Source organism: Zea mays, chromosome 2 (genome assembly GCF_902167145.1).
Source record: "Zea mays cultivar B73 chromosome 2, Zm-B73-REFERENCE-NAM-5.0, whole genome shotgun sequence".
In the NCBI taxonomy this organism is placed as follows: Eukaryota; Viridiplantae; Streptophyta; class Magnoliopsida; order Poales; family Poaceae; genus Zea; species Zea mays.
This window is the reverse complement of record NC_050097.1, coordinates 222675660-222693075: the sequence shown is the minus strand read 5'-3', so window position 1 is coordinate 222693075 and position 17416 is coordinate 222675660. Positions and strand designations below refer to the sequence as shown.

The following is a 17416-nucleotide window of genomic DNA, read 5'->3' as shown; positions in this document are numbered from 1 at the left end:
ATCGAAGTCTTGGTGCTTAGGAATGCTTGGTGTACTCCTCCATGCGCCTAGGGGTCCCTTTTATAGCCCCAAGGCAGCTAGGAGTCGTTGAGAGCATTCTAGGAAGGCAATTCTTGCCTTCTGTCGCCTGGCGCACCGGACAGTCCGGTGCACCACCAGACACTGTCCGGTGCGGATTTCTTTCCTTCTTTGGCGAAGCCGACCGTTGGTGCTTTGAGCCATTGGCGCACCGGACACTGTCTTGTGCACACCGGACAGTCCGATGCCCCATCCGACCGTTGGCACTTGCCACGCGTCGCGCACGGATTCCGTGGCCGACCGTTGGCCCGACTAACTGTTGGCTCACCGGACAGTCCGGTGCACCACCGGACAGTCCGGTGCACCACCGGACAGTCCGGTGAAATTTAGCCGTACGCCGCCGACGAAGTCCCGAGAGCAGCTAGTTGACGGATGCCAGCCTGGCGCACCGGACACTGTCCGGTGCACCCAGACTGAGCAGACTCTTCGCTGCTTCGAGCCACTCTTTTTCAATTGCATTTTCTCTGATTCTAACACTTAGACAAACATGTTAGTACACAAAAACCAATGTACTAAGTCTAGAATCATACCTTTGTATTGATTTGCACCTTATCCATCATTTAACATAGTTTATCACTTAAGCACTTGTGTTGGACACTAAATCACCAAAATACTTAGAAATGGCCCAAGGGCACATTTCCCTTTCACTTGCTCTACTTGAGAGCCGTTAGTCTCATCAAACACAACGTCACAAGAAACTTCAACTTGTCCAGAGGACTTGTTAAAGACTCTATATGCCCTTGTGTTTGAATCATATCCTAGTAAAAAGCCTTCTACAGTCTTAGGAGCAAATTTAAATTTTCTACCTCTTTTAACAAGTATAAAGCATTTGCTACCAAAGACTCTAAAATATGAAATATTGGGCTTTTTACCGGTAAAGAGTTCATATGATGTCTTCTTGAGGATTCAGTGTAAATATAACCGGTCGATGGCGTAGCAAGCGGTGTTGACCGCCTCGGCCCAAAACTGATCCGAAGTCTTGTACTCATCAAGCATGGTTCTTGCCATGTCCAATAGAGTTCTATTCTTCCTCTCCACTACACCATTTTGTTGTGGCGTGTAGGGAGAGGAGACCTCATGCTTGATGCCCTCCTCCTCAAGAAAGCCTTCGATTTGTGAGTTTTTGAACTCCGTCACGTTGTCGCTTCTAATTTTCTTGATCTTTAAGCCGAACTCATTTTGAGCCCGTCTCAAGAATCCTTTTAAAGTCTCTTGGGTATGATATTTTTCCTGCAAAAAGAATACCCAAGTGAAGCGAGAATAATCATCCACAATAACTAGACAGTACTTACTCCCGCCGATGCTTATGTAAGCTATCGGGCCGAATAGATCCATGTGTAGGAGCTCCAGTGGCCTGTTAGTCGTCATGATGTTCTTGTGTGGATGATGAGCACCAACTTGCTTCCCTGCTTGGCATGCGCTACAAATCCTGTCTTTCTCAAAATGAACATTTGTTAATCCTAAAATGTGCTCTCCCTTTAGAAGCTTATGAAGATTCTTCATTCCAACATGTGCTAGTCGGCGATGCCAGAGCCAGCCCATGTTAGTCTTAGAAATTAAGCAAGTGTCGAGTTCAGCTCTATAAAAATCTACTAAGTATAGCTGACCCTCTAACACTCCCTTAAATGCTACCGAATCATCACTTCTTCTAAAGACAGTGACACCTACATCAGTAAATAGACAGTTGTAGCCCGTTTGACATAATTGAGAAACGAAAAGCAAATTGTAATCTAAAGAATCTACAAGAAAAACATTGGAAATGGAATGGTCAGGTGATATAGCAATTTTACCCAATCCTTTGACCAAACCTTGGTTTCCATCCCCGAATGTGATCGCTCTTTGGGGATCTTGGTTTTTCTCGTAGGAGGAGAACATCTTCTTCTCCCCTGTCATGTGGTTTGTGCACCCGCTATCGATGATCCAACTTGAGCCCCCAGATGCATAAACCTACAAAACAAGTTTAGTTCTTGACTTTAGGTACCCAAATGGTTTTGGGTCCTTTGGCATTAGACACAAGAACTTTGGGTACCCAAACACAAGTCTTTGACCCCTTGTGCTTGCCCCCAACATACTTGGCAACTACCTTGCCGGATTTGTTTGTTAAGACATATGATGCATCAAAAGTTTTAAATGAAATGTTATGATCATTTGATGCACTAGGAGTTTTCTTCTTAGGCAACTTAGCACGGGTTGGTTGCCTAGAACTAGATGTCTCACCCTTATACATAAAAGCATGGTTAGGGCCAGAGTGAGACTTACTAGAATGAATTCTCCTAATTTTGCTCTCAGGATAACCGGCAGGGTACAAAATGTAACCCTCGTTATCCTGAGGCATGGGAGCCTTGCCCTTAACAAAGTTGGACAATTTCTTAGGAGGGGCATTAAGTTTGACATTGTCCCCCTTTTGGAAGCCAATGCCATCCTTAATGCCAGGGCGTCTCCCACTATAAAGCATACTACGAGCAAATTTAAATTTTTCATTTTCAAGTTCATGCTCGGCAATTTTAGCATCTAATTTTGCTATATGATCATTTTGTTGCTTAATTAATATCATATGATCATGAATAGCATCAATATCAACATCTCTACATCTAGTACAAATAGTGACATGCTCAGTGGTAGATGTAGAGGGTTTGCAAGAATTAAGTTCAACAATCTTAGCACGCAATATATCATTTTTATCTCTAAGATCGGAGATTGTAACATTGCAAACATCTAGTTCTTTAGCCTTAGCAAGCAATTTTTCATTCTCAATCCTAAGCCTAGCAAGAGAAATGTTTAATTCTTCAATCTTAGCAAGCAAATCATCATTATCATTTCTAAGATTGGGAATTGAAACATCACAAACATTTGAATCAACCTTAGCACTTAAACTAGCATTTTCATTTCTAAGGTTGTCAATGGTCTCATGGCAAGTGCTTAGCTCACTAGATAATTTTTCGCACTTCTCTACTTCTAGAGCATAAGCATTTTTCAGTTTTTCACCTTAACATGCTTTTTGTTTTCTTTAATAAGGAAGTCCTCTTGAGTGTCCAAGAGATCATCCTTCTCATGAATAGCACTAATCAATTCATTTAATTTTTCTTTTTGTTGCATGTTTAGGTTGGCAAAAAGAGTACGCAAATTGTCTTCCTCATCACTAGCATTATCATCGCTAGAGGACTCATATCTAGTGGAGGATTTGGATTTAACCTTCTTCTTTTTGTCGTCCTTTGCCATGAGGCACTTGTGGCCGACGTTGGGGAAGAGAAGGCCCTTGTTGATGGCGATGTTGGCGGCGTCCTCGTCGGAGGAGGAGTCGGAGGAGCTCTCGTCCGAGTCCCACTCGCGGCATACATGAGTGTCGCCACCCTTCTTCTTGTAGTGTTTCTTCTTCTCCTTTCTTCTTCCCTTCTTGTCGTCGCCCCTGTCACTAGAAATAGGACATTTTGTTATAAAGTGACCGGGCTTACCATATTTGTAGCATACTTTCTTGGAGCGGGGCTTGTAATCCTTCCCCCTCCTTTGTTTGAGGATTTGGCGGAAGCTCTTGATGACGAGCGCCATTTCCTCATTGTCGAGCTTTGAGGCGTCGATTGGTTGTCTACTTCACGTAGACTCCTCCTTCTTCTCCTCCATCGCTTTGAATGCGACCGGTTGTGCTTCGGATGTGGAGGGGCCATCAAGCTCGTTGATCTTCCTTGAGCCTTTGATCATAAACTCAAAGCTCACAAAATTCCCGATTACTTCCTCGGGGGTCATTAGTGTATATCTAGGATTGCCACGAATTAATTGGACTTGAGTAGGGTTAAGGAAAATAAGTGATCTTAGAATAACCTTAACCATTTCGTGGTCATCCCATTTTTTGCTCTCGAGGTTGCGCACTTGATTCACCAAGGTTTTGAGCCGGTTGTACATGTCTTGTGGCTCCTCCCCTTGGCGAAGACGGAAGCGACCGAGCTCCCCCTCGATCGTCTCCCGCTTGGTGATCTTGGTTAGCTCATCTCCTTCGTGCGCGGTCTTGAGCACGTCCCAAACTTCCTTGGCGCTCTTTAATCCTTGCACCTTGTTGTACTCCTCTCTACTTAGAGAGGCGAGGAGTATAGTTGTGGCTTGTGAGTTGAAGTGCTCGATTTGGGCTACTTCGTCCTCGTCATAATCTTCATCCCCTACGGATGGTACCTGTACACCAAACTCAATGACATCCCATATACTTTTGTGGAGTGAGGTTAGATGAAATCGAATTAAATAACTCCACCTTGCATAATCTTCACCATCAAAAGTTGGTGGTTTGCCTAATGGGACAGAATGTAAAGGCGTATGTTTAGGAATGCGAGGATAGCGTAAGGGGATCTTACTAAACTTCTTGCGCTCATGGCGCTTAGAAGTTACGGAGGGCGCGTCGGAGCTGGAGGTGGAAGGTGATGAAGTATCGGTCTCATAGTAGACCACCTTCCTCATCTTCTTTTTCTTGTCGCCACTCCGATGCGACTTGTGGGAAGAGGCTTTCTTCTCCTTCCCTTTCCCCTTTTTGCGGGACTCTTCCGATGAAGCCTTCCCGTGGCTTGTAGTGGGCTTGTCGTCGGTTTCCATCTCCTTCTTGGCGTGTTCTCCCGACATCACTTCGAGCGGTTAGGCTCTAATGAAGCATCGGGCTCTGATACCAATTGAAAGTCGCCTAGAGGGGGGGGTGAATAGGGCGAAACTGAAATTCTCAAAATTAATCACAACTACAAGCCGGGTTAGCGTTAGACATAGAAACGAGTCCGAGAGTGAGGGAGTAAAACAAATCGCAAGCGAATAAAGAGTGTGACACGCGGATTTGTTTTACCGAGGTTCGGTTCTTGCAAACCTACTCCCCGTTGAGGTGGTCACAAAGACCGGGTCTCTTTCAACCCTTTCCCTCTCTCAAACGGTCCCTCGGACCGAATGAGCTTTTCTTCTCAATCACTTGGAACACAAAGTTCCCACAAGGGTCACCACACGATTGGTGTCTCTTGCCTCAATTACAAGTGAGTTTGATCTCAAGAAAGAATGAGAAAGAAAGCAATCCAAGCGCAAGAGCTCAAAAGAACACAACAAATCACTCTCACTTAAAACTAAAGCTTTTGTGGAATTGGGAGAGGATTTGATCACTTGGGTGTGTCTTGTATTGAATGCCTAGCTCTTGTAAGTGGTTGGAAGTTGGAAAACTTGGATGACTTGAATGTGGGGTGGTTGGGGGTATTTATAACCCCAACCACCAAACTAGTCGTTTGGTGGAGGCTGCTGTCGCATGGCACGTCACCAGGCCGTTTGGTGCGCCACCGGACATTGTCCGGTGCGCCAGCCACGTCACCAGGCCGTTGGGTTCCGACCGTTGGAGCTCTGACGTGTGGGCCCGCCTGGCCAACCGGTGGTGCACCGGACAAGTCCTGTAGATTGTCCGGTGTGCCACCCGCGCGTGCTCTGCTCCTCTGCGCGCGCTGGCGCGCATTTAATGCGTTGTAGACGACCATTGGCGCGAAGTAGCCGTTGCTCCGCTGGCTCACCGGACAGTCCTGTGAATTATAGCAGAGCGGATTCCCGAAGCTGGCGAGTTCAGAGTCGCTCTCCTCTGGAGCATCGGACACTGTCCGGTGGTGCACCGGACAGTCCGGTGAATTATAGCGAAGCGCCTCTGAAAATTCCCGAAGGTGTGAAGTTTGGCTTGAAGTCCCCTGGTGCACCGGACACTGTCCGGTGGCACACCGGACAGTCCGGTGCGCCAGACCAGGGCTGTCTTCGGTTATCCCTTGCTCTTTTTGTTGAACCCATTTCTTGGTCTTTTTATTGGCTAAGTGTGAACCTTTGGCACCTGTATAACTTATACACTAGAGCAAACTAGTTAGTTCAATTATTTGTGTTGGGCAATTCAACCACCAAAATCAATTAGGAAATAGGTGTAAGCCTAATTCCCTTTCAAGTGGGTGTGCATCGAACTGTCCGGTGGTATTTATAGCCGCGGCCAACAAACTCAGCAACAGGTTTTCGGGAGGCAAGAGCATCGTCCGTTGTACACGGGGCAATCTGACAACAACAACAATGGCTGCCTGCCAAGTCAGAACGACTACCTGACAGCCTAGAACGGTAACCTGCCAGTGACAGTTTACTTCGAATACTTCGTTGGAGGTCCTTGCGGGACTCAGTGTTCGTGTGATAGTGAAGCAAACTCAGTCGGTCTCTATGACCATTTGAGAGCGGGAAAGGGTTGAAAAAGACCCGACCTTCGTGGCCTCCTCAACGGGGACGTACATCCTTCGGGGTGGAACCTCAGAAAACAAATCGTCGTGTCTTTGTGTTGATGAGAATCTTTGTGATTTGCCTCTTCCTCTTCCCTATCTAGTTCTCTTGCTTGTGATTGTTTGGAGTTGGCTCCCAAAGTAATCCGCAGTTGATTGAGCAACTCTAAGCAAGAAGAACTCTCTTCTGCACTCCAATTTCATTTATTCTTGTTCTAATGGCTAACGCTTGCCTCTGGTGAAGTTCGTGTTCAAAGTTTATAATTTTCAGGTTTCGTCTATTCACTGACCTCTAGACGACTTTCACTACCCTATAGTACCTTCAGATAAAAAAGACTACTCTATATTTTTTCGAGGTCTCAGAAACTCGACACTCCATACTAATCCTCGTTGGAGCACTCATACAAGGGTGTTGATCTCCCTTGATTTATGCAAGATCCAAGTGGGTCGGTTCTTTATCGCTCTAGCATGATGAACCACTCACAATCGTGTACAAATCCTAAATCGGGTCACCTACAAACTCTTTAGGTGAACACCGTATTCCTACGCCATTTAATCGTCTAGATGATACCGATCACTAAGAATAATAAGCACAAACTTTCACTCAAGGCCGTACCGGAGGGGGGTGCGGAGGGTGCGGCCGCAGGGCCCCCAAAAATAGAGGGCCCCTTAGTCACTGTACGCTAGCACCTTTTTCTGTTAAATATATCTATTCTAAACACAAATACGCAAAGAACGATACACTATCGACCAGTTTCGTTTAGATTGTTAAACTAATGTCTCAATTATTTATCGAATACTCCATCCGTTTTAAAATAGTATTTGTTTTAACTCTTGATTTTTTATGTTTATATTCAACTATATAATGATGAATCCACTAAAGAAGCAAAATAAATTCGATTTTGATATAGAGAGAGAGAGTATTATTTACTATACACATGATGGCTGCATCGACAGAGAGAAGCTTTTTAAATTTGAAATATTTTTGTAAACTATTTATGATCAACAATAACTCAATAGAGGTTAAATGGCTTGCTTATTCTATATATCGAAAAAGTTGTTGGATTAGATTGATCTCAATAATATAAGCGATGACTTTGTATCACAAAATGTTAGAATATATTTTTAATGATATCAGATAACAAGTAAGTGTTTTTGGTTATATTTTAAATTTGTTATCTTATAAACTTTAAAACAGTGTATAATAATTTTTATACGTCAAATATTCGATACTACATATATAATTATATATATTTGTGTGTAGATGAGGCCTTCATATCGAATTTCGCACTGGGCTCCGAAAAGTCAGGAACGGCCCTGCTTTCACTTGGCTATTAGGCTATCTTCAACAGATTGTTCATATGATCACGTAAAACACTATTTTACAATGTAGAATATATTTTTTACAAGTGAAGTTTGAAATAGAAAATGAGATGAGAGATAGGAATAAAATAGGTAAACTGTTGGACACAGCTATCTTGGGTATAGATCACTACACCGTTTAGATGGGTCGGCGAATGACTAGACACACGATTCCTTTCGTTCTGATGAATTAAAGTTTATCCTAAGCTAAACTATTATAAATTTAATTAAATTCCTAAAAACGAACAATTTTATTTGCAACACCAAACTAGACACATGCTGTTATGTGTAGCTTCTTAGTTTACCTCTTTGACGTGATCGATACTAACAATACCTTTTTCTATAAATCCGATCAAGCTTTGAATAATAGTTAATTTGGTTTAATTAGGATAAACTTTGATTATTTATAATTTAGGATAGATGAAGTATTTAATTTTTGCCTCACTCGCTCCTTTCCTCATAGTGGCAGACATCTTTTCATAATCTCATATATATTTAAGTTAGCGACACATGGTACTAAGCACACAGCGCCATCACCACTACGTGCAAGCAAAGGAAATATAACTTACGTAGGACCCATTTAAAGACTTGATGTAGTTCATCCTAGTGTGTACCTTTGTGTGTGTGTGTGTGTGTGTGTGAGTGAGTTGTGGTTGTGGTTGGAGGGTGTTCTTGATCGCTGACCCTAATTTTGATTAGTGCTGTGTGTTTTTACCAAACTCTGTCTTGCATGTAGCATTTACCAAACCCTGTCCTTCCAAGAACACACATTCAATTTAGCACAACATTCCTTCGTCTAGTGGTCCTAAGGTTAGGGCACACAAATCTAAACACTACACTTGGAGACTTGCTGCAGAGAATAGAACAGAGAGATGCATAGAAACCATGCAAGCTCCCAGTAATATTTGCTCCTGGAATTGAATATGGTTAAAGAAATGCAGGCAACTCATCTCATCCACATTCCACAGTGCCTTGTTTTCCCTCCGATCCTGAAGGATGACATCTCCAAGCTCCATTTAAATACCACCCCTCCCTCCCTCCCTCTCTTCACTGCACTACGCTACGCTACACCAAAACGACCACTCAAGCTAGGTAGCTCATCACAGCCACAGCAGCTAGAGCCTACTAACCCACTCGATCGTGCCATGATGAATAGCCGAGGCAGTGGCAGCAGCAGCAGCAACCATCAAACCATGATGGCTTTCTCCGAGCATCCGAACCCGGCGACAGCATCGTCGTCGGGGCAGCCGCAGGCGTCCCCGCCGTCGTCGCCGAGCGAGCGTCCGCCATCGGGCCGCGGGCGGCGGCGCGCGCAGGAGCCCGGGCGGTTCCTGGGCGTGCGGCGGCGGCCGTGGGGCCGGTACGCGGCGGAGATACGCGACCCCACGACCAAGGAGCGGCACTGGCTGGGCACGTTCGACACCGCGCAGGAGGCGGCGCTCGCCTACGACCGCGCCGCGCTGTCCATGAAGGGCGCGCAGGCGCGCACCAACTTCGTGTACACGCACGCCGCGTACAACAACTACCCGCCCTTCCTGGTGCCGTTCCACCAGCAGCAGCAACAGTACGGCGCCGCGCCACAGCACATTGGCTCGTACGGCCACGGCCATCATCACTACGACCAGCAGCAGCAGCAGGGATCGACGACGGGCGAGTGCTCGTCGACGATGCCGCCGGTGCCCGTGGAACGCGCCGACGGCACGCTGCTGCTGGACCGCGGCGGCGGGCACCACCACCACCATCACCACCACCGCGAGCTCCTGTTCGCGACCGCGGACGACAGCTCCGGGTACCTGAGCAGCGTGGTCCCGGAGAGCTGCCTCCGGCCGCGGAGCAGCGCGGCGGCGGTGGAGGACCTTCGGCGGTACTCGGTCTCGGACGCGGACTCCTACGGCATGGGGCTCCGGGAGGACGTGGACGACCTGGCCCAGATGGTCGCCGGGTTCTGGGGCGCCGGCGCCGGCGACGGGGACGGCATGGTGGCGTCGTCGCAGGGCTCCGACGGCTACTCGCCCTTCAGCTTCCTCTCCCACTGATGATGAGCAGGAGCTGCCGTTGTCTCTGACGACGCGCGTGCCGTGCATTGCTGCATCTGCGGCGCACGTACGTATGTAGCTCGATCTCGATCGATCGACCACATCAGTAGATAGCTAGCTAGTTTGCTGCTCATCATGATTATGATCGATCAGTGTGAGTTGGGTCGATCGATCCTGATCAGTAGTAGTAGTTCTGGAGAGTCGGGTCGTCTGATCGATCAGTGTGAGTGAGTCGTGTACTAGGGTGGATAGCTGCGCGCCCTACTAGCTAGCTAGCTAGCTTCTTCTTCATGTACTCGTACGTACGTAGGCTCTTGTCAGTCTTCGATCTTATAGTGCCAAGTAGTACTACGTACGACTGAATTTCATCTTTCATTCATGCATGAGAAACTAGGTATCGGAGAAACAAACAGCCTGCTCGTTTGGATTTAATCCGTACCGTCCTCTGTTATATCTCTGAATTGCAGTCCGAATACAGCAGCGAGAAACAGAAACCAACGAATTGAGGAAACCGATAGACCACGATGGCCGAATTGTTCAGAACATGGCAAGTACAGGACGAAACGGCTGGTGTGGTGCATGCAGTTCAACGGAAAAGCTGCCTCTGCGTGGACAAGTGTCACGCAAGCAGCACCGCTCGGCCTCGGCAGCAGGGTACATGCATGGGTGCTGGATCCAGCAGCGTACTTGAGAGAGGGTCATTCACGGATTTCACGCAAGCCGTGCCAACTTGCACTTTATCTCTCTCTCGTGAGAAGTGGACATACATACGTACGTACATATATAGACCCGGTTTATTTCAACTTATAGATTATATAATCTAAATTATAATTTAGATCATATAATATGGATTATTTGCTCTGGATCAAATAAGCTAGGTGCTGGCGCTGTTTGTTAGCTCAGATTATTTGGACTCAGCTTATTATTTATATGCATACAAATACAACAATACCCTTGACTGTTTTACTTATCTGATGGGTGAGAACGCTTATAGACAGGTGGATGGCAATTGGAAGTAATTTTAATCAACTTGACATGGATAGTGAGTCTTTTTATCAAAAATAAGCTAAAATAAACACTCTTTGATGAGCTTATAGGATTATCATAATCCTAAATGCTAGATTATATAATTTTATCAGATAAGTTGCTTGTTTGTTTCCTCACTAGTTTATTTACGTTGGATTATATAATCTACATAGATTATAATCCCAAACAAACATGGTCATAGGCTTATCATCTTTTCCTTATGTTTTGCTGCCTGTGTGCATATGTCGGTAGGACAGACGGCACAACGCTGGGCCTCTGTAGGGCCTAAAGCCGCACGCAGGCTACTGGGCTGGCGCGGGACGGAGGTACGCCCCTTATCTATTCCATGACGATTAGAAAGAAGCCCATCTACCTCCCTCAACAACAGTTGCGCGAGTCCAATTTAGACTCGTTCAACTCTTCGCATGTTGTCCCGTAGATAAGACAGTAGTACTGCGATGCTACAAAGCTAAGGCAACACATATTGTGTAATCAAATCTTCAACTATGCTTTTTATTTGGAATTTTCCATGCATGTCTTGATGGTTAAGCAAAAGCTAAGCCAACACAAATTGAATGCATCTCCATTCATTTATGCATGTGTCTTGGTTCAAGATTGCACCTAATAGCTTAGTTGTATACCAGGCACATTCTCTACTTAGACTGGCTGTTGGCTAAAACTTCTTTTGAAACAGTTTAGAAAGGTAATAAACGTGACGGTTTCAGAAATTAATTAAGGAAGTCTTAAATTTCAGTTTTCAATTAGGAAAGCAAATCAAACTTATGCATCACTAAAGGTCAAATAGACCTTTTTTGTTTCACGGATTAGTGACTAATGGACTAGTAGCTATTATTAGTCCAGTTTACCTTATCTTTGTTGATCAGTACGTGAACTAGTTAGTTTGTGTGGACTAAACATCAGCGTATGATCAGGTCAAGATTGCACTGTGTTTAGTGTCCTACTATCTACTGTACTATCCTAACAATACAATACAAACATTGATTTCAGAATCTGGTCGTCAAGATTAGACTAGTTTTGATGTACTATACTGTCATAGACAACACAACAGGTTGCTCCAACACAACATTCCTTGATTCCTTCCTTGTTACTACCACTATCTACCAACCTCTTATCTGATTAGCTCACACCCATGAGGAGCAATTTTCTCCCCAGTGAAACCACCAGGGATCCCCTCCACCAGCACAACACATACACTGATACACATAGGTTCAGCTGCTCAGCTCATGCAAAATACACTGCACAATGTTCCCTTTCCCTTAAACAGTACTGTGCAACATGACAATCGCATTTTATTACTCTCTATTAACCAACCAAATACAGTACAAAGCAACAAAATAGCATTCCAACCTTTTATGAAAGAAAAAAAGGTGTTGGTTTGGTTCCACAACCATTATTATTGTTTGCTGTCTCGCTCGGACGCATGCCACTTCTTTTCAATACATAACAAAACAGATACACCAAAGGGTACTACTACACAAGGATGCCTTCATCGCCTATCAGACGCCACCGATTCCGCAGAGAAGAGATACTTCACTCGAGACAGCACCGAGTCGTGCGCTGGATCATATGGATGGTCCTTGGATGGGATCTCCAGAATAGCAGGGACTGGCTTGTTGTAGCTATCCACCAGAAATCTTATCATGTTGGCAATCTGTCACACGCAATAGACATCAGCAGGGATACAGCTTATAAGATGGACGTTTCTCTGATCACCTAGCTACTACCACATTGCATGATTTCCACAATGCTCCTAAAACCTTTTTCCTCCTTTCTCGTATTAATCAACGCACACTCTTACGCATAAGGGCATGTACAACCCTAACATCATGGTAGGTTTTTTAAGTAGAAAACACAATTAAGACACATGTAGGTACGATGAGATGTATCTAAACCTTATGCCTTATTTAATACTAAGACATGACTCTTTATGTGAGTTGTACTAGTGAAGCTGTATCTTGGATTTAGAAAACCGAGATAGAGGTGTGTCTTCATGAAGACACTTAACCCCCTAGACAGACCTTAAGACACGGTGCATTAATATGCATTGTTCATGCCCTAAGAGTATCCAAAAGCAAATTGCCCAACAATTGACACTACTAATGAACATGCATTGATTGCAGCTTTGGTTTAAAAGAGCTGGAAGAAAGGTTCGGTAAATGAAGATGCAAGTAAAAAGAGCCACCAACAAGGAAGGCAACGAGTGTACTAAATAAAAGGAGATGAGAGTACCAAAGAATGATACTAGAAAAAAGGAACTGGAATATAAGTCAACTGTCAAAGTATTATCCTGATCAAAATGCCAAATTTATCCTGAAGCACAACAATCTAGTAGGAGTCTGAAAAGCAAGCCAACTTTAGAGCCACTATTCTTAGTATACGAGTTTTAAATATTAAAAACAACTCGAGGACAACCTTTAAGCTTCCAACAAACTGACTAGAATGGTTTACATTTCATAGAAGAGATCTGCCTCCAAAGAAACTAAACAAAATTAAAAATTAACTAACACCCCCATCCCCCCCCAAAAAAAACTCCCCTGCCCCCCACCCCCACCCCACATTTTCCCTTGTCCATTTATCTATCTATAATTCTATATACATGACATGCTTAAAAGGATCTGACTTGACAATGCCTCAATAGACAAATAATATGCATGCATATGTGATGGTTTACTTACATACTGACTGATGAGCACAATAGCAATATCCTCCCTTGCAGTAAATTCTTTGAACGCGTCCTCGATTTGTTTAACTGTCGTCTCTGTGGAATAAAAAACAAACTGTATTCATACTAAACCATTGGATCATTGCAACAGTAGAGGAAACAAGCATGAACCCTGTTGCTGAAGGCATGCTATAAACAGTTTGGGTAAAAAATTCAGGGATCCCTAGATTTGAACACAAAAAAGGAAGTAGAAATCACTAGCGGGGAAAAGCCAGGTTCAGTCAGAGTTAGCATGGGAGTTAGAGACTCACAGTATGGTTAAGGGTGAGATCTTAGTGTTCTTTAATGAGCAGGCACGCAAAAGGGCCTCTAGCCGAGTTGGTTAGGTGGTCTGAGTAACACTCCGCAGGTTCTGGGTCGACTACCCGTGGGAGCGAATTTTCAGTCTGTGGTTAAAAAAATTCCCTCTTCTGTCCCACGCCAAATCACAGGTCTAAGACTCGGCCCCGGTCGCGGTCGTTCTCACATGGGCTACGGTGCCACTGTGTATGGGTGGGGACCTTGTGCCATGTCATGATTTCGACCATCCGATCCTAAGTTGCCACCCATCCTAACCGTCAGTTTCACTTCAGATTTATCTTCAAGTTCATAAAGTCATGTCACCCCATAGTGCAGCTTTTCATTTCATCTTTCAGCAACTAATGCGCGCATGCTGCCCTATTTGTGCAGCTTTTCATTTCATCTTCCAACATGTAATGCATGTGTGTTGCCCTTAATTATGCATCAGGGCATAATGAACTTCCCCACAAGACACCATACCATAACCAAACAAACAAATCCAAAGGTCAGAGAAACCATTGAAGACTAATTAAATTGTGTGCATGAATGGAGACACTTATTGATCTTGCCTTATGTAGACTTTTTAAATAGCAATCCACCAAGTAGAAGCCACTGTCATACCAGATTGTTCTCCTCACCTACGATTCTACTCCTGCATCCCCTCCTCGGCTCCTCTGAAATGTAAGCTGCAGCATCACAGTTGACAATCCAAAGATTTGTTGCACATCGGCAATTCTCTGATCATCACCTTCCTTTCCCTTTTCCCTCACCATATGCGCCCATCTACTAGCACTTCATCGACTAGAGCTTTGCTGCATGCACAGCATTAAGTGATGGCCTCCAGCCACAAGCACCACTGCATGTGACCGATCGATTTACACGGCCAGCCCATATGCACGATCTGGTGGCCGTAGCCTAATTGAGCCGAGCAAATTGTGCTGAGGACTGACCCTAAGGTGTTCTGCGGGCCATCAAGGTTCGGCAGGGAAGTGGGGAAATTCAGTACTTAGGTCCTGTCTTCGGAGGATAAATCCATAATAGCAATATTTATTGAAGATAAATTATGGGGCTCAACAATAATAGTATGCAGCAGTCAAGAAGATACTCGTTTTACTCACTGTTGTCGACGAGGAGGTAATTGGTTTTCTTGCGCAGATCAACATTGCCAACGCCGGCCATCAAGAAGCCAGTGACGGTGTCCTGCAAGAATTGGAGAGAAGCGTGCGTTTAGACATGAGAAAGAAAAGAAAGATAGATAATCGTGGAGCCCCAAATACAACCCCGACGCTGGCTGGATCCAGCTACATAAAATACCTCGGGGGCACGCGTCTATTGCTCAATCGCAAGGATAATTAAACGGAGGAAGCGGGTGGTGGACCGGAGTCATGCGGGTTACCTCGTCGGCGATGATTGCGATGAGGGCGGAGTTGTTAGTGGGGATGTTAGTCCTCCCCGCCATGGCTTGTGGTTGTGGATGCTGCTCCCCTGCCTCCTCGTGTTCGCGGTCCTGCACCTGCAGAGAATTGAATCTGATGGAGCTCAGCGCAAGCGGAGATCGGATCGATTCTGAATTTCTGATGCTGTGATATAGGCACGAACATCCACTTGGGTTGGGAGGAAGACGGTCGATTTTTTTTAGCCCATTTTTTAGAATAGTTTGGAAACCACGTTTTCCTATGGAATTCTTATTTTCCAGTTTATTTTTTCTTGAAAAAATAAGGATTCTACGGGAAAACGTAGTTCCTAAACTGGCCTTTAAAAAAATATCACATTCCTAGACGATTTAATATCGGTTTTGACCTTTTATACGGTGTCAGGACCGTGGCGCTGAGCTAACACGTCTCGACAGCGCCATAGGCTGTGGCGCCAAAGTAATTACCGCGCTGGCTAGTAAGAGCTAACGCGGCATCGACGTGGACCCAAGATCGGTGCCATAGATCTTGGCGCCGAGCTCGGAAGAAAACTAGGCAGCCTATCTCCTGTGCCATTCTCTCCCTGCACGCCGTTCTCTCTCCCCCTCCGCTGAGCCACCCCACTCCACCGTCGAGACCAAGGGAGCCGCCCCGGTCACTGTCGTCGAGGCCGAGGCGCCCCGTTCTCTCTCCCCATCCTATCGCCGAGGCCGCTCAGTTGCTGAGGACGAGGGAGTCACCGCCGAGGATGAGGCAGCAAGGCCGGCCACGCCACCCAGCCCGATGCGTCGCCCTGCCCTTCGTGTCACCTAGCCCTCTGTCGCGTATCTTTCCCAACTGCATCACCTCTTCTTTGTCGGTGTATCCCTCCCAACTGCATTTTCTCGTCTTTTACACAAAAAACAATAAGTAAGTACGGATGCAACATTATAGCTCATGCAATCAAAAAGAAATATCAACCTCATCGTAATCTACCATATGTCCACAAAAATAGCCCACACCAAGATCGGAAGGGACTGATCCATATTTAGCTTCAATACCACATTTGCAGAGTACATGATCGAACTTCAACTCTTTCGCTCACTCATTCTTTTTCTTTTCCTTTGCCTCTGGCTCATGCCAATGGGACCTAGGACAATGAGACCTAGGACCATACAACCACTTTCTGAAATTACATTTACGCCCACCGTATGGCTGCATTAGAATAAATTAGTAAATTTGTGAAAAATAGCAAATTTTTGGACATTTGTTATGCACTCACATAATTATTGTTGGGACACACGAAGTACTTTGCAGTGTCCTCAGCACGATCTCCGCAATCGCACCGAGGCGGAGACTCTAGTCGTCTTTAGGGCTTGTTCGGTTATTTTCAATCCATATGGATTGAAGGGGGTTGATACGGATTGAAGGGGATTTTGACTTACTAGGGATTGAAACCCCCTCAATCACCCTCAATCTATATGGATTAGGGTAGAACCGAACATGGCCTTATGTGCCTAAGTTCTTCTCCTCATCCGTCATTGGTGGTGGGTTCCGGGGAGGAGACACCCAACGCTTAAAATGCTCATGTGTATTCCTTTTGCACAACCAATTATTGAAAAGGAGATATCGAGTGTTAAATTTATCAGGACCGTCGATCCACCGGAAAGAAACACCTCAAGTGATCATATAGAAATGAAACGAAGCATTAGTACACATCTAGTAAACATCAATAACACACAAGTCATAAGCTACGTACATTAAAACCGCCACAAGTGTAGAAGCAGCGAGTAGCCGTGTCTGGACGTTTGGATTGACATACCCAAGCCGATTTGCCACGGTCACAATTAGACACAGGAAGTTTAGGAGGAAGAAGAGCATCCTTATTAGGGACTTTCGAATATAACTTCTAAGGACGAATCTCTCTTCTGCCACAACGACTCATGATACATGTCTTTCATCTAACAAATTATTATATATTAACACAGCTATATAGAAATAGCATAAATGATTTTAACTTATAAATACATGTCTTCCACAAATTATCTAACAAACTGTAGTCATCATATGAACCATATATCATAGGAATCGTAACTAATAGCGATATGCGTACCAATCAAAACTAATTAATCGAAACCATACAACACAATATAAGTAACAAACGAATCAGTGAGACACCATACCTTGGTCTTCAAGATGTAAGGATCAAATCAAAGTTTTCCAACTCGAATATGAAGATTGGAGCACTTCTGGGAGGTATGG

General features: G+C 44.9%; 2 protein-coding genes across 3 annotated transcripts; one reads left to right on the top strand and one right to left on the bottom strand.

Moving 5' to 3' along the window:
- The first annotated feature begins 8743 nt into the window (after nt 1–8743).
- Nucleotides 8744–10125, top strand: LOC103647925 (ethylene-responsive transcription factor FZP). Its single transcript, XM_008672421.2, has one exon. The coding sequence runs from the start codon at nt 8825–8827 to the stop codon at nt 9713–9715; it is 891 nt and encodes a 296-aa protein (XP_008670643.1). The 5' UTR covers nt 8744–8824; the 3' UTR covers nt 9716–10125.
- A 1893-nt stretch (nt 10126–12018) lies between these two features.
- Nucleotides 12019–15513, bottom strand: LOC100283470 (vacuolar ATP synthase subunit F). 2 transcript variants are annotated; one of them, XM_023301525.2, is made up of 5 exons: nt 15363–15513; nt 15160–15276; nt 14882–14963; nt 13438–13520; nt 12019–12413 (listed from the first exon to the last, which is right to left on the bottom strand). In XM_023301525.2, exons 2-5 carry the CDS (start codon nt 15220–15222, stop codon nt 12249–12251), a joined length of 393 nt encoding a protein of 130 aa, XP_023157293.1. In that variant the 5' UTR covers nt 15223–15276; nt 15363–15513; the 3' UTR covers nt 12019–12248. The 2 variants fall into 2 exon arrangements, with proteins under 2 accessions (XP_023157293.1, NP_001149843.2); NM_001156371.2 differs by having other exon boundaries at nt 12116–12413; nt 15160–15417.
- Between the last annotated feature and the right edge of the window lie 1903 nt (nt 15514–17416).